Source organism: Neofelis nebulosa, chromosome 3 (assembly GCF_028018385.1).
Source record: "Neofelis nebulosa isolate mNeoNeb1 chromosome 3, mNeoNeb1.pri, whole genome shotgun sequence".
NCBI lineage: Eukaryota > Metazoa > Chordata > Mammalia > Carnivora > Felidae > Neofelis > Neofelis nebulosa.
The window spans coordinates 39666459-39693006 of record NC_080784.1 but is presented as its reverse complement, the minus strand read 5'-3'; the positions used below and the strand labels follow the sequence as shown (position 1 = coordinate 39693006).

General features: G+C 37.0%; 1 protein-coding gene across 22 annotated transcripts in view; it reads left to right on the top strand.

The window, feature by feature from the left end:
- The window catches only part of PSD3 (pleckstrin and Sec7 domain containing 3), a 747126-nt gene that overhangs the window by 666577 nt on the left and 54001 nt on the right, over positions 1-26548 (top strand). For all 22 annotated transcript variants that reach the window (XR_009259079.1, XR_009259078.1, XM_058720427.1 and 19 more), the window contains 2 exons: positions 15205-15362; positions 19008-19152. Coding sequence is in view for 20 of the 22 variants with exons in the window: in XM_058720427.1 (XP_058576410.1) it covers positions 15205-15362; positions 19008-19152 (303 nt within the window). In the remaining 2 variants the exon portion in view is untranslated. The remainder of the gene's footprint in view (positions 1-15204; positions 15363-19007; positions 19153-26548) is intronic.

Below are 26548 nucleotides of genomic sequence, written 5' to 3'. Positions count from 1 at the left end.
TTTCTTTGTTGATTTTCTGTTTAGATGATCTGTCCATTGTTGTAAGTGGGGTGTTGAAGTCCCCTAATATTATGGTATTATTATCAATGAGCTTGTTTATGTTTGTGATTAATTGATTTATATATTTGGGTACTCCCACATTTGGAGTGTAATGTTTACAATTGTTAGGTCTTCTTGGTGGATAGACCCCTTAATTATTATATAATACCCTTCTTTATCTCTTGTTACAGTCTTTATTTTAAAGTCTAGATTGTCTGATATAAGTATGGCTATTCCAGCTTTCTTTTGGTGACCATTTAGCATGATAGATGGTTCTCCATCCTCTTACTTTCAATCTGAAGGTGTCTTTATGTCTGAAATGGGTCTCTTGTAAAGAGCATATGGATGAATCTTGTTTTCTTATCCATTCTTTTACCCTATATCTTTTCTTTGGAGAGTTTAGTCCATTGACGTTTAAAGATATCGATTTGTTGCCATTAAGTTAACTGTAGAGTTTGAGTTTCTGGTAGTGTTCTCTGGTCTTTTCTAGTGTTTGTTGCTTTTGGTCTTTTTTTTTTTTCTTTATCGTCTTTTCTGCCCTCAGAGAGTCCCCCTTAAAATTTCTTGCAGGACTGGTTTAGTAGTCACAAACTCCTTTAATTTTTGTTTGTCTGGGAAACCTTTAATCTCCTTCTCTTTTGAATGACAGTCTTGCTGGATAAAGAATTCTTGGATGCATATTTTTCTGATTCAGCATATTGACTATATCCTGTCACTCCTTTCTGGCCTGCCAAGTTTCTGTGGATAGGTCTGCTGCAAACCTGATCTGTCTTCCATTGTAGATTAAGGACTTTTTTTTCCCTTGCTGCTTTCATGATTCTTTCCATCCCTGAGGATTTTGTGAATTTGACTATGATATGCCTTATTGATGGTCGGTTTTTGTTGAAGCTAATGGGAGTCCTCTGTGCTTCTTGGATTTTCATGTCTGTGTCTTTCCCCAGGTTGGGAAGTTTTTCTGCTATGATTTGCTCACATAACCCTTCTACCCCTTTTTCTCTGTCTTCATCTTCTGGGACCCCTATGATTGTGATGTTGTTCCTTTTTAATGAGTCACTGAGTTCTCTAATTCTTAAGTCATGCTCTTATGCCTTAGTCTCCCTCTTTTTTTCTGTTTCATTGCTCTCCATAAGTTTGTCCTCTCGCTGATTCACTGCTCTGCCTCATCCATTCTTCCTGCCGTGGCAGTCCTTCGAGACTGCAACTCAGTTATAGCATTTTTTTATTTCATCATGACTACCTTTTACTTCTGTCTCCACAGAAAGGGATTCTAATCTATTTTAGACTCCAGCTAGTATTCTTATTATCATGCTTCTAAATTCTGGTTCAGACATTTTGCTTGTATCTGTGTTGATTAAGTGCCTGGCTGTCGTTTCTTCCTTCCCTTTCTTTTGGGGTGAATTCCTTCATTTCATAGTTTTGAAGGTAGAAAAGGAATAAAGTAAAAAAAAAAGTTAAAATTAAAAAAAATTAAAACAACACCCAACGAAATCAAACAAATGATGCTAAATCCTGTGTGTATTTTTCATCTGGTTGTTGAAAGGAGCTTGATAGATTACATAAAAAGGGCAAGATAAGAAAAGAAAAAGAAAAAAGAAATCATTTGAAAAATTTGTAAAAATTTACAAAATTTACAAAAATTTACAAAAAAGTGAAAAATGTAGTAGAAAAAAACAAAAATATATTTAATAAAAATTGAAAATAAAAGTAATTTTTTTGTGTATTCAAGAAAACAGAAGAAAAAAAATTGAATAGATAGACCAGCAAACTGACCGAAATACGATTGGAATTACATCATTTTCCCCTAGAAGTCAAACTGTGAACACTCTGTAGTCCATCAACTAAGCAGGGGGAGAGACTTTTGGTGTTCCTGAAGAGCGAGGTTGGCCCAGTTGGGTGGTGCTTAGCATAATGGCTCCATTCTCTATTAGTTGGTGCTGCTTAGTTTACTGGGGTGAGTTGTTCTGGCGCTTATAGGTATGTATGCACATGCATGGGAAGGATGAAAATCACATCATCCACTCAGTCTCGAGTGTCGGAACTCTGTTCTCCCTGATTAACAATCACACACTCGCCCTTTGTCTCTGGCTTCCATCCACTCCCTGCTTTTACACGGTCCATGACCAGGCCATCATGTTGCCAGGCAGCACCTCCCTCCTGAGTTTTATCTCAGATGCGGCTGTGTTTCCCAAAACCTCACTTCTGAGAGACTGTGGCTTTAACCCACTCAGACCTTCTGGGGGAGGGTCTCACCAAGTAATGGCCAAGTGCCAGCCACACCCAGGAACATTCATAGGACCGTGCTGCTGCCAATGCCCAGAGACTGTGGCTGGGTGCCATTCCGCCCCAGAAAAAGTTCACAATTGTGTAGCAGCATTTTAGGGATATGGAAAATCACAACATATGTCTGGCACCAAGCTTCACCTTTAATGTCCTTGTCCCAGCACCAGCAAATGTGGTTGTTTCCTGGCGTCTGCTGGGACCTATGCCTGTGGGGTGACTGCATAGCCTCTACCAGATGTCCTTCCAGCAGGGAAACCACCTTTCCCATGTGGCCCTCAGACCTAACTCTATGCTCCTGGGGATTCATCCTTCCCACCAGAGCACCACCAGGAATCGAGCTGTGGAGTTTTAGACTCTGTGCTCCCCTGTTTATAGAGCCTTAATGAAATTTAAACCCTCTACTTTCTTCTTTCTCCCTTTTTAGTTCAGTCCCTGTCACTATTTCCTTTTCTACTTTTTCTCCAGTTGCTTTTGTTGGGGGTGGGGGGTTCTGTGCTCTCCCCTCATCTCCATCCTCTCTCCACAAGCAAAAACAGCTCCCTGCACTCTGCAGTTTCTCTGTCCCCCAGTTCACCTCTCTACACGATGTACCTCCTGAGTTCTGTGGTTCAGGTTGTGTACATTTTTGTGTTAGTCTTCAAATCAGTTTTCTAGGTGTGCAGGATGGTTTAGTGTTGATCTGGCTGTTTTCATGGAAGCAAGATGGAAAAAAGACTTCCATGCTGTTCCGCCATCTTTGATACCCTATGTCTTTCAATGGGAGTGTTTAATCCATTTACATTCACAGTGATTATTGAAAGATATGAATTCAGTGCCATTGTTTTATCTGTAGTGTTGGTGTTTCTCATAATGTTCTCTGGTCCTTTCTAGTCTCCACTCAAGGACTCCCCCTTAAAATTTCTTACAATGCTGGTTTTTGTGTTCATAAACTCCTTTAGTTTTTGTTTTTCTGGGAAACTCTTTATGTTTCCTTCTATTCTAAATGAGAGCCTTGCTGAATGAAAAATTCTTGGCTGCATATTTTTCCTATTCAGTGTATTGAATATTTCCTGCCTCTCCCTTCTGACCTGCCAAGTTTCAGTGGACAAGTCTGCTGCTAACCTCATGTGTCTACCCTTGTAGGTTAAAGACACTTTGGCCCTAGCTGCTTTCAGAATTCTCTTTATATCTGTGTTTTGCAAGTCTCAGTATGATATGTAGTGGTGTTGACCTGTTTTTGTCAATTTTAGGAGAGTTCTCTGTGTCTCTTAGCCTTGAATTTCTGTTTCCTTCTCCAGGTTAGGGAAGTTCTCAGCTATAATTGTTCAAATAAACTTTCTGTCCCCTTTTCTTGCTGTTTTCTTCTGGGAGGCATATGATACAGATTGTTGTTTGACAGAATCGCTGAGTTTCCTGTCTCTGTGATCTAATGGTGGTTTTGTTTTGTTTTGTTTTTTGCCTCTTCAGCTTCATTATTTTCCATAATTTCATCTTCTATATCACCTATTCTGTCCTCTGATTCTTCAATCCTTGTTGTGACTATATTCAGTTTTTCATCTCAGTTATAGCATTTTTTATTTCAGCCTGACTAATTTTTAGGTCTTTGATCCCTGTAGTAGGGTTTTTCTGGTGTCTTCTATGCTTTTTTCAAGCTCAGGTCATAGTCTTATGACTATTGTTCTAAATTGTTCAGATATATTCCTTATATGTCTTTTCATCAAGACCCTGGCTGTGATTTCTTCTTGACTTTTCTTTTGAGAAGGATTCCTCTGCCTTGTCATTTTGGCTACATTTCTGTATTTTAAATGTTTTGAAATCTTGTTATATTTCCTACACCGGGGAGTACTGCTATAATCAAAAAGGATCATATACTGTCCAGGGAAGAAACAGAAGTATTTCTGGTGTATGCTGTGTGCACTCTGCTGTTGCATTTTGGCTGCTCTTTCCCATTGATCAGTCCTCTACAGAGCTCCTCCTTGCTTGCAGTGTGGAGCATTTGGACCTTTAACCAGGTGTGCTTTGATTTGTTTGTCAAAATAAGCTTGAAGAAAAAGAAGAAAAAACACGCCTAATTCAAAAAAAAGAGAAAAAGAATGAAAAAAAACAACAACAAGGAATCAAAAAGCCAGAATTCTCAAGACAAACAAAACAAAACAAAACAATCCAACAGGATTTGGATCACCAAAAAAGAGAAGGAAATGAAAAAACAAACAAACAAACAATTATAACCCTGATTCCAACAGGAAAAAAAGGAAGAATTAAAAAATAAGCCTTGGTCCTATTTCCACCAGAAGATGTTCTGAAGCACTCTATTTTCAGTACACTGGTGCATTCAGGGTGCTGCTGTGCTGGTGTTCTAGAGGAGTGGCCTTCTCTACTCATTCTAAGTTAGTTCTGCCCTAGTAAATAAGCAGTTGCAGGCACAGAGGGGTGAGTTTTGATGTAAATGGGTCCCACCTCCACTGAGGGCCACTCTGTTCTTGAAGTCCCACCATGTTGGTATTGAGAGGGAAAATGGCACTACCCACTCTCTAGTCTGTGGATGGGATCTTACAGCCCCACTGTTCAGGAAGCCCTTACACAATAGTGAGGATAGTCAGTGTGTCTTGTGCCACAGCTCTCCTGCATTTTTTATTTGGTGTGTGGCTGGGTTTCAAAACTCAAAGTCTAGAGGACCCAGCACTGTGTGGATTCACCCCCCTCCTCCAGAATAGAATTTCTCCACATTGTGTCTGATGTCCTTTGTCCCAGAAAAACAGTCCCCCACCTACACAATACTCAGAATCTATGGTGTAGCACAGTGAAAAGCAGCAGCCAAGTTTTCTGTCCTGTGTGTGCACCTTTGTCCCCCATCAGTGAAAGCCCTGGAGATCCTTATACCATGTTCTGCACTCCCAGGCCAGCTCTCCCCTCCTCAGAAGCACATGCCACAGCTCTGCTTAGGAGAAAATCATATACTTCCTAAACCTCCAGAGTTTGTGCTCCAAATGCTGTTTGCAAAAAACAAAAACAAAAACTTACTACACTTAGTACCTCTCACTCCCCCATGATCCAGAGAGATTGTCCTCTTGTGCAAACCCAATACCGCACTCTCTAAACCCCTCTATCTTTCTCCCACTCCACAGCATCCTCTGTTTTTCTCTCCCCAAGTTCTCTTCCATACACCTCACACCTGCCACACTGTCTCCATCCAATGGTGGAGATCCTTCTGCCAGTCTTCAGATCTTTTTCCTGGGTGTCCCAAGTGATCTGACCTCTATCCAGCTGTGTTTGAAGGACAAGAAATGCCCAGGGTCCCATTTATCCACTATCTTAACTCCTCCCTCAAATTTATTCTAGTTCTAATAGTTTTTGGTTGAGTGTTTAGGATTTTCTATATATACTATCGTGTCATCTGCAAATGGAGACATTTACCTCTTCTTTACCAATTTGGATGTTCTTTTTTTTTTTTTCCTTATTATCATGACTGGGTCTCCTAGGTCTCCTGATATTATATTGAATGAAAGTGACAGGAGTGAGCATCCCTGTTTCTGATTTTTGAGGAAAAGCTTTTAGTTTTTTATCATTGACTCTGAAATTAGCTATAGGTTTTTCATATATGGACTTTATTATGTCGAGGTATGTACCCTCTATATCCTCTATACCAGTTTGTTGAGAGTTTTTATCATAAACAGATATTGAATTGTATCAATGCTTTCTCTGCATCTATTGAGATGATAATATGATTTTTATCCTCTTTTTATTAATATGGTGTATCATGATGATTAATTTGCTAAGACTGAAAGATCCTTGCAATCCTGGAATAAATCCCTCTTGATCATTATGTATGTTCCTTTTAATGTATTGCTGAATTCAGTTTACTACTATTTTGTTGAGGGTATTTGCATCTATGTTCATCAGACATATTGGCCTGTAATTGTCTCTTTCTGTGTTGTCTTTTGTTTTGTTTTTAGGTTATGTTGACCTCATAAAAGTAAAACTTTCAAAGTGTTCTTTATTCTTCAGTTTTTTGGAACAGTTCAAGGATAGTTATTAACTCTTCTTAAATGTTTTATAGAATTTACCTCTGAAGCCATCTGGTCCTAAAGTTTTGTTCGAGATGAATTTTTCTATTACTGGTTCAATGCTATTACTAGTAATTGGTCTGTTCACATTTTCTGTTTCTTCTTGATTCAGTCTTGAAATATTGTATGTTTCTAGGAATTTATCCATTTCTCCTAGGTTGTCCCCTTTATTCGCACGTGATTTTTCATAGTAGTCTGTTACGATCCTTTGTGTTTCTGTGGTATAAGTTACAACTTCTCTCATTTCTGATTTTATTGATTTGGGCTGTTTTTTCTCTTCATGAGTCTGGCTCAGAGTTTTTCAACTTAGTATTTCTTTTCAGAGAACTGCCTTTAGTTTCATTGATCTTTTCTATTGTTTTTTTTTCTTTTTTTACTTTCTATTTCATTTATTTCCACATTGACCTTTATTATTTCCTTCCTTCTATGACCTATGGGCTTTGTTCTTCTTTTTCTAGTTCCTTCAGGTATAATGTTAGATTATTCATTTGAGACTTTTCTTGTTTTTTGAAGTGGACCTACATCACTGTAAACTTTTTTATTAGAACTTCTTTGTTGCATACAATTGTTTTGAACTGTTGTGTTTTCACAACACATTTGCCTCCAGTTATTTTTTTCTTCTCTATTTTCTTTAGCCTGTAAGTGTTTCTTGTTGTTGTTGTTTCCCAGTTTTTTGCTTATAATTTCATCCCTAAAGCAACCTTACAAGCAAGCCCCAGTGGTATCCCAAACAGTCCCTACCAAGTCCAACCCTGGTGCCAAGGCCAGGGAGCCTAGCTCCTACCTCAGGGCAGCCAACCCAATGGCACTGCTCTCCCTGCCCTCTTCCTGCCCTCAGGCCTCCTAGGCAGTTGGATTAGTATCTTGTTTTTTAATCCATTCAGCCACCCTGTGTCTTTTTTATTGGAGCATTTAGTCCATTTACATGTAAAGTAATTATTGATAAATATGTACTTATTGTCATTTTGTTTGTTGTTTTCTGTTTGTTTTTGTAGTTCTTCTCTGTTCCTTTCTCTGGCCATTGTCTGTTGGATTTTGTGATTTTTCTTGGTGTTTGTATTCCTTTCTCCTTATTTATTTATTTATTTATTTATTTATTTATTTGTATCTATTACAGGTTTTTGGTTTATGGTTACCATAAGGTTCGTAAATAGCATTCTATATATAGCAAACTATTCTAAGTTGCAGATGGCTGAAGTTCCAGTGCAGTGGAAAAGCACTACATCCTCCCATCCCCCCCAACACATTTTATATTTTTGATGTCATATTTTACATCTTATTATTTTTTATCCCTAGACTAATTGTTTTAGGTCTAGATGATTTTCCTACTTTTGTCTTTTAACCTTCAAACTAGCTATGTTAATATTTGATCCACTACCTTTACTATATTGATTTTTAGCAGTAAGATTGTTTCCTTATTTTTTCTAGTTATGTCCTTTTCTTTTCTGCTAAAGAAGTCCCTTTAATAATTCTTGTAAGACTAGTTTGATATTGATCAACTTTTTCAGCTTTTGCTTTTCTGGGAAACACCTTACTTCTGTCTCCTATTCTGAGTGATAACCTTGCCAGATGAAAGATTCTTGGTTGTAAGTTTTTCCTTTCAATACTTTGAATATATTGTGCCATTCCCCTCTGGACTGTAACGTTACTCCTGAAAAACCTGCTGGTCATTGTATGGGGATTCTCTTGAATATAACTGGTTGTTTTTATTTTCCTGCTTTTAAGGTTCTCTCTTTACCTGTTGACACTATATTATGTGTATTGGAATGGGCCTTTTTGGGTTCATCTTTTTTGAGGTTCTCTGCTTCCTGGACTTGGATATCTGTTTCATTCTCCAGGTTAAGGTAATTTTCACCTATTATTTCTTCAAATAGTGTTGCTGTTCCTTTTTCACTTCTCCTTCTGGGACCCTTTTAATATGAATCTTAGTATATTAGATGTTGTTTCATGGGTCCCTTAAATTATCCTTTTCTTAAAGTTCATTTTTCTTGTGACTGTTTCAGTTACATGATTTCTGTCACCTATATTCCAAATCATTGATCCATTTTTCTGCTTCATTTAATCTGCTGCTGTTGATTCCTTCTAGTGTATTTTTCATTTTAGTTATTATATTCTTCAGCTCTGATTGGTTTTTTATATTTTCTCTTTGTTGAAGTTCTTACTGTGTTTATCCATTCTTTTCCTAATTTCAGTGAGCATCTTTATGACCATCACTTTAAACTCGTTATCTGTTAGATTGTTTATCTCTGATTCATTTAGTTCTTCTTCTTGGGTTTTGTCTTGTTCTTTCATTGGAAATATATTCCTCTGTCTCTTAATTTTGTATAACTTTGTTTCTGTATCTTGCATAGATCAGTTACATCTCCAAGTTTTGAAGGAGTAGTCTTATGCAGAAGGTGTCCTATGGGGTCCAGTAGTGCAAATCTTGGTCACCCAAGCCCTTGTGTTGGCAGTGTGAACACTCCTCTTATGGCTGAGTCATGACTGGCACAGACTCACTGTTATACAGGACTCAGCATGGCTGTCTATGAGGCTTGGCTATGACTGCTATGGGCATGCTGGCAAATGGGGTTGACCCCCAGCCCATCTGACTAGGCATCCTGGCTGTGACTGCTGCAAGCATGCTGGTGTGCTGGATTGGCCCCAGCACAGCTAGCTTAGAGGCGTGGCTATGACAGCTGTAGGAGTGTTGATGGGCAGGACAGCTCTCTAGTACAGCTGGATGTGAGCTAAGCTATGACTGTTGTAGATACTCTGGCTTGCAGTCTCCCTGGGTTGGGGGTGTGGCTCACTGGTGCTGGTGAGGCCACCAGCATGTTTGGTGGGGCAGGGAGCCACCTAGGAGGAGTGCTGAGCTGGGGGAGGCAGTTTGGCAGTGCAAGTCCACAGGTGAATGTTAGCACTGGGTGAAGGGTGTTAGCATAGTAGATGGAGAGTGTCAGAAATGGTTCTTGCCAGCCCTTCCATTCCTAGAGAATGTTCCTCTGACAGATCCCTGCCTCTCTCACACATGCTAAAATTAGTTAATAGATCTCCTCAGTTTAACCGAGGTACTTTGAAAACTGCTGACTATGTGCTAGGATTTGGAGCAAGTGAGTTGTGTGTGCACCTTTTAAAGTAACAGCTTCCTACTTTCTTCTGGCTATCCCAGACCTAAACTCCAAATGATTTTCAAAGCAGACATTATGGGTGATTATCTTTCCAGTACAGATCCCCTGGGCTATGGAGCTCAATGTGTGGCTTGGAACCCTCCTTCCTCAGGGAGGGCCCTCTTTGATTCTGAAATCCCTTTCTCTGTGGGTCACTGAACCAAAGGTATGGTTCCTAACTAGACCGCATCTCCACCCCTCCTACCGAACTCTTTGTGGACATTTTGTTTGTTTGTTTTCTTTATATCCTTAGTTGTGAATGATCTGTTCTGCTTTTCTTCAGTTTCTTCTCAGAGATAGTAGTTCTATATATAGTTGTAGCTTTTGGTATGTTCATGGAAGGGGTGAGCTCAGGATCTTCCTACTCCATTATCTTGATCCTCTCCTATTTTTCCTTATTTTTTTTCATAGTAAAATGATATTAGTACCAACTAGAAAAACAGAAGTTTGTAAGACTTAAGATTCCTAGACTTCGGTTCCATCCTCACTATGGATCTTGCCTTCCATTTCTGTCCTGTGCAATATTTTACTTCCAATGTAAGGTAAACTGGCAGTGTATCTCAGAGTTTAGAAACTGCCCTGGAATAGAGTCCTGTTCAGCCACAATGGTGCAGTTGTCCTACATTGATGATTACTGTTAGCTTTTACGTAGGACTATAATAAATGTTGCATTTTAAAATTTCTTGCACTTTTATAGCAGTCTAAGGATGTCATCCTTCAGGCTTGGTTTTAAAGGAAAATATCAGCAGGGGTGCCTGGGTGCCTCAGTTGGTTAAGTGTTCAATTCTTGATTTCAACTCAGGTCATGATCTCATGGTGCATGGTATTGAGCCTTGCATCAGGCTCTGTGCTGAGAGCATGGAGCCTGTGTGGGATGCTCTCTCTCCCTCTGTCTCTGCCCCTCCCCCATTTGCATATGCTTGCACTCTCTCAAAATAAGTAAACATTTAAAAAATAAATAAATAAAATATCGGCACAGACAATATTTCCTAAGAATATTTACATTGCTCCAAGTTTCACGGTTGAAGTCATTCATTAATAGCTATCAATTGGTCTTATGTTTCTCATTCAACCTACAGCACTTTGTTAGACATCATGATATAGGTGGGAGTTTAACTGATAAGAGCAGTTGTAATCATCCCTTGTGGTATTTATGGAATGAGAAGAGATGAAAGACAGTGGCAGAACTGACATCTGGAGGATAGTTGAAAGAGGAGATAGCAAAACACTGCTCAGAGAGGTAGGAGAGAAACAAGGAGTGTATTGTAACATAAGCAAAGGAAGAATTTCAAGAATTTTGTTGAATTCCTCGGGTGCCATATGGTAAGACCTAACAATAATTTCTCGAAATTTTCAATTAGGTGGTCATTGATGACCTTTGCCAGAGCGGTTTTAGTAAAATGTAGAAATGGATTCCAAATTGCAGTGGGTTAAAGGATAAACTGGAAATTAATACATAGAAACAACTAACTTATCATACATAAAAGAAAAGAGGTGATACCAGAGGAGAAAGCAGTATTTAGAAGAAACAATTATCTTACAATAATAAGAGAGACTTTGAATATATTTATAGGCTTTGAGGAAGAAGCCAGTAGATAGAGAATGATTAAAAATATAGAAGAAAAATAATGATCCATGAAATAAGCTCCTAAGAAAGGTATGTGGAGGATGATCTGAGAACACAGGATTCTTCTGTTTCAGAAAGAAAGGAGATAAAAATGGTCACCAAATATTGTTTTTTATGGAGTAGTAAGCAGAAAGTTTTATATTTACAAGTTTGACCTTATATAAGGCCAACCCTGTTACTAAGAAATTATTAGAAATTATACCAGCCAGGAGCACCTGGGTGGCTCAATTGGTTGAGCATCTGACTTTGGCTCAGGTCATGATCTCACGGTTTGTGAGTTCAAGCCCCACATCAGCCTCACTGCTGTAAGCACAGAGGCTGCTTTAGGTCCTCTGTCCCCCTCTCCCTCTGCCCCTTTCCCCTTCAAAAATTAATAAAACATTTTAAAAAAACAAAAAAATTATACCAGCTAGAATTTGAGTGGTTACTATATGCTGTGAACATTAAGAGTTTAACAAACAGTATCTCATTTAACTTCATCCTACCACTTTATGAGGGAAGTATTATCACTGCTTCTCAAGCTTAGAAAGTGAAGCTTAATGACTTTAATTAACCTAAGGTCACAAAAACATTAAGTATTATATTAGAACTAGTCATTTGAACCTAGACAGTTCTAACTCTAGGCAACTATGCTCTTAGCCACAGTTTTAATGACTTGGGGTGTTGAAGAGAATGGCGAACATTTGGCAGAATGCAACAGAGACTATCATGGATGTGTGAAAGAATTGTCTGGGGGCACGTGGGTGGCTCAGTCAATTAAGCAAAGATAAAAAGAAACCTGTATAAGATTCCTAACAGAAAATACAGTAAAATGGAAAAAAAAAAAACAAGAATCAGACTAGCTTTGGACTTTTGTAAAACTGGAAGGTAGATGACAGTAGAATAGCATCTACAGATACTGAGTGTAAGGGGACTGCAACCAAGAGTTCTATACCTGTCAAAGAAAATGAAAGATATTTTGAAATAAAGACTACAGTAGATCATTCACCTGAGAAAAATACTCGAAAGGAGAGAAAATAACCAAGGGATGAGAAAACACTTTAAGATAGAGGAAAGATAGAAAGGAAGTGAGCAATTAGATCTAAAAGAATAAGGAGAGACTCAGTGAATGTGTAATATAAGTACAAAGTAAGGTTTTTTAAAATAGAAAATGCATAATATCAATTAATTTTAATAATATTGCAGAACAAACATAATAAAGTATTTCAACAAAGTTTAGGATTAATGAGAAGGAGGGAGGGAAGCAAAATGATTTTTAAAATCTTACCTTGTTGATGTTGACTACTAGTAGAGAAATAGAACATTTTTATGGGAGAGAGCATTTTAAGTTTCTATCTTATATAACTAGGCACTACTAGATAAAGAACATTTTAAAATAATAAATAGCCCATCATTTAAGGAAGATAACAATCATAAACCTAAATACATCAAACATAGCAACTAAAATGTGAACAGGAACTATTAGAAATGCAAATAGAATTTAAAATACAATATAGTGAAAGAGAGAGGTCAGTATATTTGTCTCAATGGGATGAACATTTAGAAAAAATGGTGTAGGAATATAGAGGGATTGAATCAATAAACTTATCTCTTAATGCATACTCATCCCTCAGAGAATAATTTTTTTTTCTGTATGTCCATGGAACATTAACAAAAGTCAAATGTGGTTTGAAAACCTTAACAAATTACCCTTAACAAATTTTGAAGAAATAAAATGGGTTTTACAGACTGCTGTAAAATCTCTGGTCACAAGCCAATAAAAGTAGAGATATATAATGATAAATAACTAAAACCTTAGGTAACTTTAAACTCAAGAAACATACTCTTTGACATGACTAAGATCAAAGTAGAGATCAAAAAATAAAACTGCAAACTATCTAGAGAACAATGAAAAAGTACTCTTCATTCTCAAACTACGTGTAACCTGTACTCAGAAGAAAAATTATAGCCTTAAATTCTTTCTTAATTAAAAAAGATATAGGAAAAACAAAAGGACTAAGTAATCATCTTAAATCCAAACAAGAAATTAAATCAAAAAGAAACTAGTGAGAAGGAATTAAGATAATTCTAGGCCAAGTCATGGACCTAGAATATCAAAAAAGGGTTCATAGATGGGGCGCCTGGGTGGCGCAGTCGGTTAAGCGTCCGACTTCAGCCAGGTCACGATCTCGTGGTCCGTGAGTTCGAGCCCCGCGTCAGGCTCTGGGCTGATGGCTCGGAGCCTGGAGCCTGTTTCCGATTCTGCGTCTCCCTCTCTCTCTGCCCCTCCCCCGTTCATGCTCTGTCTCTCTCTGTCCCAAAAATAAATAAAAAACGTTGAAAAAAAAAATTAAAAAAAAAAAAAAAGGTTCATAGAAATTTCTAAGCTGATCTCTGTGCATACTCCAATATCAAGTGTTAGAGATCAGTATGTATGGAAATGGAGGTAGTGTATAAATTCTCTGAAGATCATTTTGTTCGTGGTCTTTTATCCCCACTCCCCATTATTTATCTACTTCAGATTCCTATCTGGACTTAAGTGTAAGTTAAATCGAGTGGATGGTCAGCTATGCAGGGTTCTATTGTAGCATGATCCTAAGGCTGATGGGGACCTCTTCCTCTAGTTGATACCTCCCTGAGGAAATTTGTGAATCTTTGGAATGCTAAAAAGAAAAATCTCATTTAGAAAAGACAGGACCCCAAAACATAACTAGATTACAGCTTTCTGCGTTAATGGGAATTATAGAATAGATATATGTAAATATATTGTATTTAACTTAAGATTTCTTTTTATTTTCTTTCTTTCTTCATCATACTTCTGTAGATAACTGTCCATTGTCAACAGGAGTTCTTAATCTCTGAAGCTTAATAAAATAGACTTGTTGCAATCTTAAAATAGAATCTACTCCCAAAGCCAAGAACACTCTGTATACACTGTATACACTGGCTAACTTGACAATAAATTATATTTAAAAAATCATAAAATAAAGTATTCAGAAGCTAAAAAGAAAAGAAATTTCATCATTTAATATTACAAATCTGGGTAATCTTTATATTCTCAATTGGTATTTACTGTGTATTTGAGGTTTCCCTTACCTTTGTCTCTCATCACTGTCACTGACTGATCATTAAGGACAAAAGCTGCTGTTTATTTCTGACTCAGTTTTAATTACTAGCAATAGTACATTTGAATTGCTTGATTTGTGGCAGGGATGGGGGAAGGAAGTAGGAGGAATGAGAACGTGTAATTGTTTTTTTGGAAATGTAAAACCAGGCTGTGATAAGAGAATAGGCAATATCTTCCTTAAGGATTTGCTACTAATTAGGTGAGAGGGCTGTATGTTCTTGTGTGTTTTCTTTACAGAAGTGCAAGTTTTTTTAGCATCATGTCTGACAATATATGGGAAGAGGGAAGAGGAGACCTTAAACACTAGAAAACATATCCTAAAACATTTTTGCAGTGTCTACTGTATTTAATTAATTTTGAGTTCCTTTTGTTATTCTATTGGACCTGGAAAAACTACAGACATAAAAATATGATATTAATAATCAAATTTGCTTTAAAGTCTTGTTATTCTACTAGTTGGGATTTTCTATTGTTAGTTTGGAGGGAAGCCATACAGAAAACCGTTATAAATTCTGTAGTGTATAATTCATGCCCAAATATAAAATTGCATCTTCATATGGCACTTTCCTTTTTATATCTATAATAGGGTTAAGCCTTCTCCTGATTATTAAACTGATTTTCCCTCTTTTCTTTCAAAGAACCGTTGGAGGAATCATTTTATTTTACTTTTGATTTTTCTTTTGATAATATTAGACTCAAAAAAAAGTAGGAAGAAAATGTAGTATCTTTAGAGCTAAGAACACAACGGCAAGGTTTTCACCATCAGTAAAATTCTCTTGATGGGTACCTGAAGTAGCAAAGAGTTGTTTTTACACCATTTCACTTTTTCCATGCCTTCATGGATTTTCTAATTTGTTTTTCTTTTAGTTTTAGGGGTTTTTTTCTTATCATAAAAAGAGAAGATGAAATCTGAATATGATCTTGTCTTAGCTTTCTTTGTATCCATCTATCCATCTGTAGGATGAATATAAACCTGAAAAGGCCCTGTCTGAAGAGGATTTGAAAAACGCCGTGAGTGTGCATCATGCGCTGGCATCCAAGGCCATAGACTACGAGAAGAAGCCGAATGTACTTAAACTTAAAACTGCCGACTGGAGGGTCTTGCTTTTTCAAGCTCAGTATGTTTCACTGGTTTGATTTGGTTTGGCTTTTTAGTTTGCATAACACCACTTTATACCGAGAAATAGAATCAGGATCTTCAGGGGAAATTTTTCATGTTGGATTCAAAGTCATTAATTGGTTACACAAGAGGGACAAATGCCTAAGAAAACTAGAATCAGAAATAGAAACTCTAAGTTCAGTTTTTTTGTGTTGCTATAAGGCAGCCCTGTGACTTCTGGTCAACCACAAACCATCTATAGAAGTTAATATTTTATGAATAAAATACAAGGGTTGTACAATGTAAGTTTTATCACACAGAGAGTAAAATAGACCTGGATTCAAATCACCATTTCCTAGCTCTTCGTCCTGGCATGTAATTTAACCTCTTTGAATCTTAGCTTGTCATTAGTGCAGATGATAATGTTTATTTCATAAGGTTCTAATGAGAATTACATGAGATCAAGTATATATATAAAGTACTTCATACAGTGCCTGGCATATAGAAACTGTTCAATAAGTGTAGATTTCCATTTTGTTCCCTCTCTCTTCTTTCTCCTCCTGAGCTCTAATAGTCTGTGATTAAACTAGAGGAAAAAGATAAAATTATATTGTGGGCAAGAAATCAGGATGGATTGCCAGTTCAATAAGGGGTCCATGACAACTTTCACATTAGAAGTGGAGCCTTTCACACAGAGAATTCTGGATTTGTGAAGTGAGAAACTTTGCATTTTCAGAACTGAGCCTCTACAAAAGGAATTTTTATAGGAGTACACACAATCAGTGTCTGTGACAGTGTTAATTCTTCATGCTTTGCACAGAACCTGGGCTTGACTTCAGAATCACTCCCAACACTACCAATTGACTGCATTTGGCATTGGAATTAAAATTTGACATCAAGATAGTGAACACAAGTATCTGCATACTTGTTGATCAAAGCAATGTAAGATCAAAAAAAGAAATAAGAACAGCAGCAAGTACTCTGGTGATTTGTGAATGTTGAATTTCCGGAGGTATGAAATTGCTGACATCAGGTGAGGAGGAAGTTGTAAGGAAATCCAAGTTTCACAGGATTTTTTTTTAGCATGGGAGTAAGACAGCTTTAGCACCACAGAGGGACTCATGGCCAGATGTATAATTACAGCTATTAGTCATCAGAGTCCTTCAAATTATCCTGTTCCCCAACATTTTTTTAATGTAAAATACCAAGTATGATAACTAAGAAGTTCTAATTACTTCAGATAGAAGTGATGCAGAAATCAATGAATTGAATTAACAGAGGCAAAGAAATCAGATTATAGAAACATATGGGGTACAAAGAGGAATTGATACCTAGTGTGGTCTTAGGTTAGTGTGGTTTCTCAGAGTAATGCATAAAGGAAATGATTTTAGATGGGCTGACATTCTGTCTACCTTAATCTGTCCTGACTCATCCTCCCATTCATTTATAAATTCACAAATATTTATTGAGTGCTGCCAGTCAGTGCTGGTCTTTGCAAATATATGACATACAAGTTAAAAGTATATTAAAAGTTGAAAGTATGTTAATGAAATCAGATGATTTCTGCATCCTTTCAGGTGGATTTTTAACATCCTTTTGGAAAGTTCTTTACATACCATTAATCTCACTTGTGTGAAGTACATAATTCAATAATTTTCAGCAAATTTACAGAATTGTGCCACCATCACCACAATCCAGTTTGGAACACTTTCATCACCCCAAAGAGATCCTCCATGCCCATTTTGTAGTCACCCCCCATTTTACCACCAACCCTGGATACCACTAATCTCCTTTGTGTCTCTATGGTATTGCTTTTTCTGGATTTTTCATATACATGGAACATATAGTATGAAATGTATCTGGCTTTTTTCACTTACCATAAAGTTTTGGGGGTTCACCATGTTGTAACATGTATCTGCTCTTCATGCCTTTATTACCGAGTAGTATTCCACTGTATGGATATATATTACATTTTTCTTTTATTCATGCATGAGTTGACAGACATTTGGATTGTTTCCCCTTTTTGACTTTTATAAATAGTGCTGCTGTCACTCTCAACAATAGCCGAATTATGGAAAGAGCCTAAATGTCCATCAACTGATGAATGGATAAAGAAACTGTGGTTTATATACACAATGGAGTACTATGTGGCAATGAGAAAGAATGAAATATGGCCCTTTGTAGCAACGTGGATGGAACTGGAGAGTGTTATGCTAAGTGAAATAAGCCATACAGAGAAAGACAGATACCACATGTTTTCACTCTTCTGTGGATCCTGAGAAACTTAACAGGAACCCATGGGGGAGGGGAAGGAAAAAAAAGAGAGAGAGAGAGAGGTTAGAGTGGGAGAGAGCCAAAGCATAAGAGACTCTTAAAAACTGAGAACAAACTGAGGGTTGATAGGGGGTGAGAGGGAGGAGAGGGTGGGTGATGGGTATTAAAGAGGGCATCTTTTGGGATGAGCACTGGGTGTTGTATGGAAACCAATTTGACAATAAATTTCATATATTTAATAAATAAATAAATAGTGCTGCTGTGAACATTCACATGTAGATCTTTCTGTGCCTATATGTTTTTATTTCTCTTGGGTGTATTCCTAGGAATAGAACTGCTGGATTGTATGATAAATTTATATAGTTAACTTTTCAAGAAAACTGTCAAAGCTGCTTTCCAAGTGGTTGTTCCCTTTTATATTCCTTTTAAATTCTATCAATTTGTTCCTCAGTTGGATTTTAAAATTGAATTATGTGATTGAAAGAGGAGCTAATTTTTAAATTAATGTTTGACTGAGTCTAGTATCAAACAAAGTAGGGTTTTAATATTTATTGTCGAGTGATTTTGCTTTTTTCCCCTCCTGTATCCTTGAGGAATAATCACAGCCTTATATTGTAATGATCATCGGTTCCAGGGCCTTTTATTACTATGGTAATTGCTGTTGAAAATGTTTATCTCAGTGAAATTTTATCAAGGATCAATTACCAAGAAATATAAATGACTTTATGTAACATTTTAAATCAATAATGAGACAGGAGTACTGATGCATAGGGGCACTTGTACCCCAATGTTTATAGCAGCACTCTCAACAATAGCCAAATTATGGAAAGAGCCTAAATGTCCATCAACTGATGAATGGATAAAGAAATTGTGGTTTATATACACAATGGAATACTACGTGGCAATGAGAAAGAATGAAATATGGCCTTTTGTAGCAACGTGGATGGAACTGGAGAGTGTGATGCTAAGTGAAATAAGCCATACAGAGAAAGACAGATACCATATGGTTTCACTCTTACGTGGATCCTGAGACACTTAACAGAAACCCATGGGGGAAGGGAAGGAAAAAAAAAAAAAAAGAGGTTAGAGTGGGAGAGAGCCAAAGCATAAGAGACTGTTAAAAACTGAGAACAAACTGAGGGTTGATGGGGGGTGGGAGGGAGGGGAGGGTGGGTGATGGGTATTGAGGAGGGCACCTTTTGGGATGAGCACTGGGTGTTGTATGGAAACCAATTTGACAATACATTACATATATTAAATAAATAAATAAATAAATAAATAAATAAATAAAAGTTTAAGTAAAAAAAAAAAATCAATAATGAGAAATGGGCAAGGTGTGATAAACTTAGATAGAGAAATACCCTGATGTAAATTTATCTTTTTGTCATAGGAGTGCAGAGGAAATGCAAGGATGGATAAACAAAATTAATTGTGTTGCAGCTGTATTTTCTGCACCACCATTTCCAGCAGCCATTGGTTCTCAGAAGAAGTTTAGTCGTCCACTTCTGCCTGCTACTACAACAAAACTGTCTCAGGTAAGTCATTTTGATAGTGCTTTGACTTTGGAAAAAAGCACTTTGTAAAATAATCCTACTAACATTTTCATTTAAATAATATTCCATATGTTGGCAGCAAGGATAAGTAAGACCTTGCCTTGGAAGATCTATTGCATAAACGAAGCAAAATGCAGTATACTGGGTTTTGCACTTCATATTGGAAGCTGGCATGTGGCTGACACATAGGACACATACTATGAATACGTTTCTAAAATTTATGTTACTTTATTACTCAGTCATACAGGCCTAGTTTTTTTGTTTTTAATATTTTTAAGTGAAATATAGTTGGCACACAATGTTACATTAATTTCACATGTACAACATAGCTCTGCCTACCGCGAGCATTACCATTACATTATTACAGTAACATTGACTGTATGCTTATGCTGTACTTTTCACCCTCATAACTTATTCATTCTATAACTAGAAGCCTATTCCTCCTACTCTCCTTCACCCATTTTGCCCATCCTCCACCCCCTTGCCCTCTAGGAATCATTAGTTCTCTGTATTTATGGGTCTCTCTCTGCTTTTGCTTGTTTGTTTATTCGTTTGTTTTGTTTTTTAGATTCCACATATAAGTGAAAATATGTGGTATTTGTCTTTTTCTGTCTTGACTCATTTCATGTAGCGTTATACCTTCTATACACCATGGATGTTGCAAATGGCAGGCTTAGTTTTTTGGTTTTGTTTGTACTGACTCATATTTTTTAAATGAGTAGCTACTGCCAGACATCCTGGCTTGAAAACAAGATTTTTATTCATGTATTTGTTTTTTCATTTTACTGAGCTCTTCCCATATCCCGGGCTATATTTGATGCTGGGTATATAAGAATATTCCCAGGGATCCACTATTCACAGTACATTGGAGCAGAGACTTCCCTAACTCTCAGGGAGGAGCTAAGTGGACCATGTGGGTTTTTCTAGCTAATCAAGATCATGTATAGTAGAACTGTGTTCCAAATGTAGTCCCATAAGTTTCTCTTCTGTTGTCAGATTGATCTCTCTAAAGATCATATTTTATTGTATTCCTGTCTTACTTAAAACTCTGTTCTAAGGACATTGTGTACAGGCCAGTTTTGCCAATTTTAAACCTGTCTGTGTTGCCTGTATTCTCAGACTAGTTAAGGATTTTGGAAGCTAGTTTGATGTCCTTGTGAATTTCTTATTGGTGCAATAATAGAAATAGTTTCATCTGGCTCTAATCAACCAGAGCTTGATATTAACTGGCTCCTCTACATACCTGATATCATGGATTATCAATGATATATGTATTTAATAAATATGTATTATGTGCCTGTTATACCTCAGAGACTATTTTAGGCTCTGGAGACAGAAAGACAAATGAAACCCAGACACTCTCTGGATACAAAATATGCAAGTAATTGATAGAGTTTGACTGGAGTACAGGAAGTATAAGTCCAGAGTGCTGTGGGAGTATAAGAAGGGACATTTAGCCTCTGGCCTTGTAGGTGGAAGAGGCATTGTGGTATCTAATTTTAAACTTAAAGGATGAATAGCAGTTAGGCGTGGTGTCGGAAGAGAAAATCCCAGCAGAGGATCAAAAATGCTTAGAGGAGAAAGCACTGAGATACATAACATATAAATTATCAACTGTGACTTGAGCACAAAATACTGAGAAAAGGCAAGATACATTCCTCTGTGGAGAAGTAAGCAGAGGCCAAATAATGAAAGGTCTTGTCATGTGTAAGATTTTGGATGCTTCACTGGTTCCCCAGCATCCTTAGGATAACAGTTTAAGCAAGCAAGCACTTTTATCAAAATAAAATCTCTTATTTTAAACAAATGCCTTACACTGGAGGCATTCTAAAAATAGAATGCATAAAATTCTTAATCTTTCCTTATTTTGAGCATAAATCCAGAGAAACAAAAACAAAAAACCCACCCCTGTTTATGTAATTGATCAAAATGATGGAGTTAAGATTTTAAATAAGGCAATAACCAAAAAGAAGTGTGCTCCTATGTCACATAAGATGACCAGGTCGTTTCAGGAATCTAATTTCTTTGTTAAAAAAGATGTTTTCTTTTCCACAAATAAATCACCAAGCTTTTATGGGCCTAAATGAGGACTATGTTCTAGAATGTTTTTAAGATTTTTTAAAGGTTCTTTCACTAGCTCTGTGTTTTTTGTCCAGGTCATTGTGTTTGTTTACTAAAAATGAAAAAGATGTTTTGCCTTTGAGAGTAGTAATAGGACAACTTAAAAACAAATATGTAAAATCAAGCATGCGATAAATAATAGTTTAGAAAAAGGGAGAGAAGTTAGCTCACACCCTCCACATCAAATAGAGACTCTTGTGGGATATCTTTGGAGGAGTCTTAGTGCACTTTCAGTAAATCCTGAAATATGTGCACCCACAAGCTTTCCAGTATCTTGTAGACTAGTCCTCAAGTTTAGCCCTGGCATTTTGCCCTGGTGTTGCCAACCTTAACACTACTGCCTTTATAGCCTGGATAGTTCTTTGTTGTGGGGACCATCCTTTGAATTTTTGTTTAGCAATATCCCTAGCCTATACCCACTAGATGCTAGTATCATCCCCCTAGTTGTGACAACCAAAAATGTCTCCAGACATTGCCAAATGTCCTGTAGGGTTAAAACCTACCCCACTGCTACTCACTGTTATTGAGAACCACTGCTTGAGCCAAGCTATCTTTCCTTTTTCTCCATACACCCACAACCTGGCTATGACTGCCCTAAATGCCAGAAACACTTGGATAATTTTAGTTTACAAAATACATGTATAACAATGTGAGTATCCTGCTGGAAAAAAAATTAAATAGTGTTAGGAAAAAACTAAACATTCAATTAAAACATTGTTTGGTGCTTTTGGAGACACACTTCATCATCACCTGGTCATTTGTAAGCTTTTATTTAAATTATTCTTGTCTTCGGGTCGGCTTTAGCTCAAGCAGTTACTTCGCATGTGGTTACTAAATTATTCTTGTCTTCTATCCAAACCATATTAGCCTTCATTATTAAAATTGATCATTATCAGTACAGTGTGGTTCTCTGTACAACTCTGCTGTGTAGGAGTTATCTTCTTTAGTTGTTTTCATGGCAGTGTTGCCAAAGCATATTTTTCTTCTTTCGGAGGCAGAGGAACAAGTTTGAATATTTAAGTTTCATTTCTCCTTCTGGTATAACTAGTACTCTAAACTTAGGATTTCATGGTTAGCCCTCTTCAGGATCTGTTCAGGACCTCCTTTTATACTCATCAAAGTAGTCATTTTCAGGCTTTAATATGCACAAGAATGATCTGGGGACTTGTTGAAAGTGCACATATCCCAGCACCCCTACCCCAGGCTGGTAAGGTATGGGTCAGGGTCCCAGGCACATGAATATTTTAAGACACAGCAGGTGTCCAGCCTGTGAACAATGAAGATCATACTTAGAGGCACTGCACTGTACTCCCTACAATCCCTACCCTCCCCTTCACTACTTAGCTGGAGATGTGTGAAACTGAACTGGGCCCTTGGGCTCGCTCAGCAATAGAAATTGACAAGAGGCTAAATGGGAATTTCCAGCAAGGCTTTATTGGAGCTTATGCTTAAGCACAGGGAAGCAGCACAAAGAAGTGTCCTCAGGCTGACCCCCCACCCCGAGGCAAGGTCAGGGAGAGTTTTTATCAGAAACTTGGGTGGGGAAAGGATAATGTCAAAGCATAGAGGCAGGGGTCTAAAATGCCATGTGTCTTCATACATCGCATGTCTAATTAACATGTTAAATCTCCACCCCTGGATATGATTTTTAGTATTATAATGAGAGAAGAAGTCAGTGAAAGTTCAGCACTGGGGTCCATCTTGGTGCAGACTGGTTTGGTCTGGTCTTCACCAGTCATGGTAGTAAATATGTTCCTTTCAGTAAGCATCCTCCCTCACATTCCTGCAAGATGTGCTACTCAAGAGACATAGAGTTTTAACTTTTTTGTTTTCTCCTTATGAAGAAAACAAGGAATGCTAGATTTCTCAGTCAGGTTAGGAAACCTGAGTCCAATTCCTGCTCTGTCTCACCGATACCTCATGAAATTACCATTTCCTGATATCTAGTTCTGTTTTCTTCTTAGAATTCCAGCCATTCTCCTGTAAAGATCTGAATCAATGATCAATGATTATTTGAGTCAATAATCAGTGATTAGTTTGATCACTGAATGTTAACTGTTGAGGGCCAGACCTTGGAAACAAAGGAAAGCCCTGTTCTTGTTTCTCACCCCTCATTTTACCCTGTGGTTTGACCATTAGGGCAGTAATGCCCAGGGCCAGATGAGTGCGGCAGAGTTCATTCATAAACTGGCTTCTGAACACAGAGGGCAAGGAGAGACTGAGGAAAGAAGTAGACCTCTTCACATTGGTAGGTAGTAGTTTTAATAAGCAAGAGAACTTACTTAAGAAACCTGTGTTGGGTGGCACAAGATGAGTAGATCTTTGCACACATCTGTTGGTATCATAATCTATATAGAGACTTAATTGAGCTCAATCATGTATACCATTCGGATGATCTCAAAAACACATTACTATTTGAAGACCATGTCCTTGGGGCAGCTTATAGATCAGGGAAATAAGTGAAATGCACATTCCATGAATGGGAAGGAGGTGAGGAGCCTCCAGCTGCCCACATCCAGCTTGCCTGTCAGGCAGGGTTGCGTTCTCTCAGTGACCTCCACCAACAGGCATTAGGGGCAGTGGGATTTCAGAGGAGGAAGTCATCCTTGTAATTGTGTCCCATACTGGCCAGAACCACATCCTTCCTATCCCACTCCATTTCATACTTTAGTCACAAATCCAGTTATTTTCATACCCTACCCACATCCATTAATTCTGGCGTTTGTCATCTTTCACTTAGATCACTGGTCTCTGAACTTTTTTGATCATTCATTTTATTAATACTAAATATTTGAGCAGATATCCTCCAATATATGTATATATTTTTATAAAATATACTACATGTTCTATTATCAATACAACATGAAAAACTGCCGAACATCATTAGTCATTAGGAAAATACAAATCAACCAGTAGGTATCATTTTACACTCATTAGGGCTGCCATAATTCAAAAAAAAAAATCTTTTAAGGAAACTAATGTTATGGTGAAGATATGGAGAAATTGCAACTTTGATATGTTGCTTATAGGAATATACTATGAATGCAGGTATTTGGGGAAACAGTTTGATGGTTTATCAAATGATTTAACATAGGGTTAAATGAAAACATACACCCCATAAAACCTTTCACACAAATGTCCATTGCTGCATTATTCATAACAGCCAAAGGCATGAATGGCTGTCAGCTAATGAATATATAAATAAAATGTGATATATCCATACAATGGGATAGTATTCAGTTGTAAAAAAAAAAAAAAAAAACAATGAAACCAGTCACAAAAGAAACATATTGTTGATTCCATTCCAAAAAGACACTTTTAGGGGAACTAAAATGTCATAAAATTAAATTGTAGTGATGGTTGCACCACCCCATGACTATACTAAAAAACATTAAATTATACACTTTAAATGGGTGAATTGTGTGGTATGTGAATTATATCCCAATGTTGATTTTTAAAATTCTTCCCAGTGGATGATCTTGCCTGGGTTGCACACACTCCACTTTGAAAAATTCTTGCAAACTATTCACATAACCACTTAATATTGCTCTTCTTCCAATCTTGCTTTTCTCCAATCCATCCTTCACAGTTGCAGCTAAAATATGACTCATGTAATTACGGTCACTTAATGTTAATTGACTCACTTTAGCCAACAAGATGTGGTCTAAACTCCTTGGCATCACCTTAAATGGTAACTACACTGTTTTGTATTCATTTCTTAAAGGTCTCTACTTAACATATTTTAAGTAATCAACAGTTAAATCATTTTGAAGTTATGCAGCAGCTCACTACGCTGTTTAAAGTCTTTAAATCTTTTAAACATGAAATGATAAAATCTTTCTGATAGTGCCTTCAATAATACCTCAAACTGACTCAAAGCAGATGTTCTTTATTCTAAATTCCATACATCTTGGGTTTGATAAGGCTGCAGTATTTAGCAATTTGACCTGTAAATTTCTTAGAAGATTCCTAGAAATGTCATTACTTTCTAAATCATCTATCAGCTTTAGAACAGCACGAAGGAAACACTCTTGAGTCCTCCCCTCTATGTCTCCCCCACTTTTTTTTAAATCATTTAATCAGTTACTCTTGACTGAAGAACCTATATATCAAGTACTGTATTAGGTATGTGGACATTATAAAAATAGCTAAGATGATGGTCTTGGCTCTCAGCTAATGAGAACTTAAAGAATCTATCAGAATTATTCCAGTACTATACAAAAATTATGCCATATACTGTTTTCTCTGCTTAGTACTAAACACTGGAGGATTTGAGGAAAGGGGGAAAAATGACCCTTTCTGCCTTCAAAGAGCTTATAATCAGTAAAGAAGATAAAATCTACACAGAAGTCAGAGTATATTTTGTAATAAGTATGTAGCATAGACATTTAAGTGCTATAGTAGTGCACAAGTGGAAGACATTGTGATACCTGGAATAACACTGGTTTTGAGTAAATATCAAATTTTGGCAAGGGTATAGAACAATGTGAATTTCTTTTTTTTTTCAATATATGAAATTTATTGTCAAATTGGTTTCCATACAACACCCAGTGCTCATCCCAAAAGGTGCCCTCCTCAATACCCATCACCCACCCTCCCCTCCCTCCCACCCCCCATCAACCCTCAGTTTTAGAACAATGTGAATTTCAAGCCTACTATGAGAGTGTAAACTGGTAGAAACACTTTAAAAAAACAAGTTAATGTCACCTTAAAGATGTGCATATTCTAAACCCCAAAAATCTACCTCTTGGTGATTGTACTGTAGGACAATTCTTTCCCATATTCACTAGGCAGCATGTTCAATGTAGTATCATTTATAATAGCCTCAAGAAATCTGAAAACAACCTAAGCATCCTTCAATGGAATTGTAGAATGTCCTACAATGAAACAGTATACTTTGAGGAACTAGAGCACATATGTGAATAAATCTTAAAAACCTGTTGAATGAAAAGACAATCATAAAGGAAGCCTTACAAACTATAAAAACCTGTAGAACATACTATTTCTATGGAGCCTTCTATTTGTATAGGAGTAGCATAGAAAAAGATGAGATGAGTAGATAAATAAATGCAGGGAGTTTCAAATGATTTCTTATTTTTTTCTTAAACCAGCTGTTAGATAAATGAGCATTTTTTACATATCATTCAATATGACTTTTTGTATATCTGAAACATTTTATTAAACAAAGAAAAAATTCATCATGTTTTTATTTTTTGAAGCGGTCTGATCACCCAATATCTTTTGTCAAACATTCTAT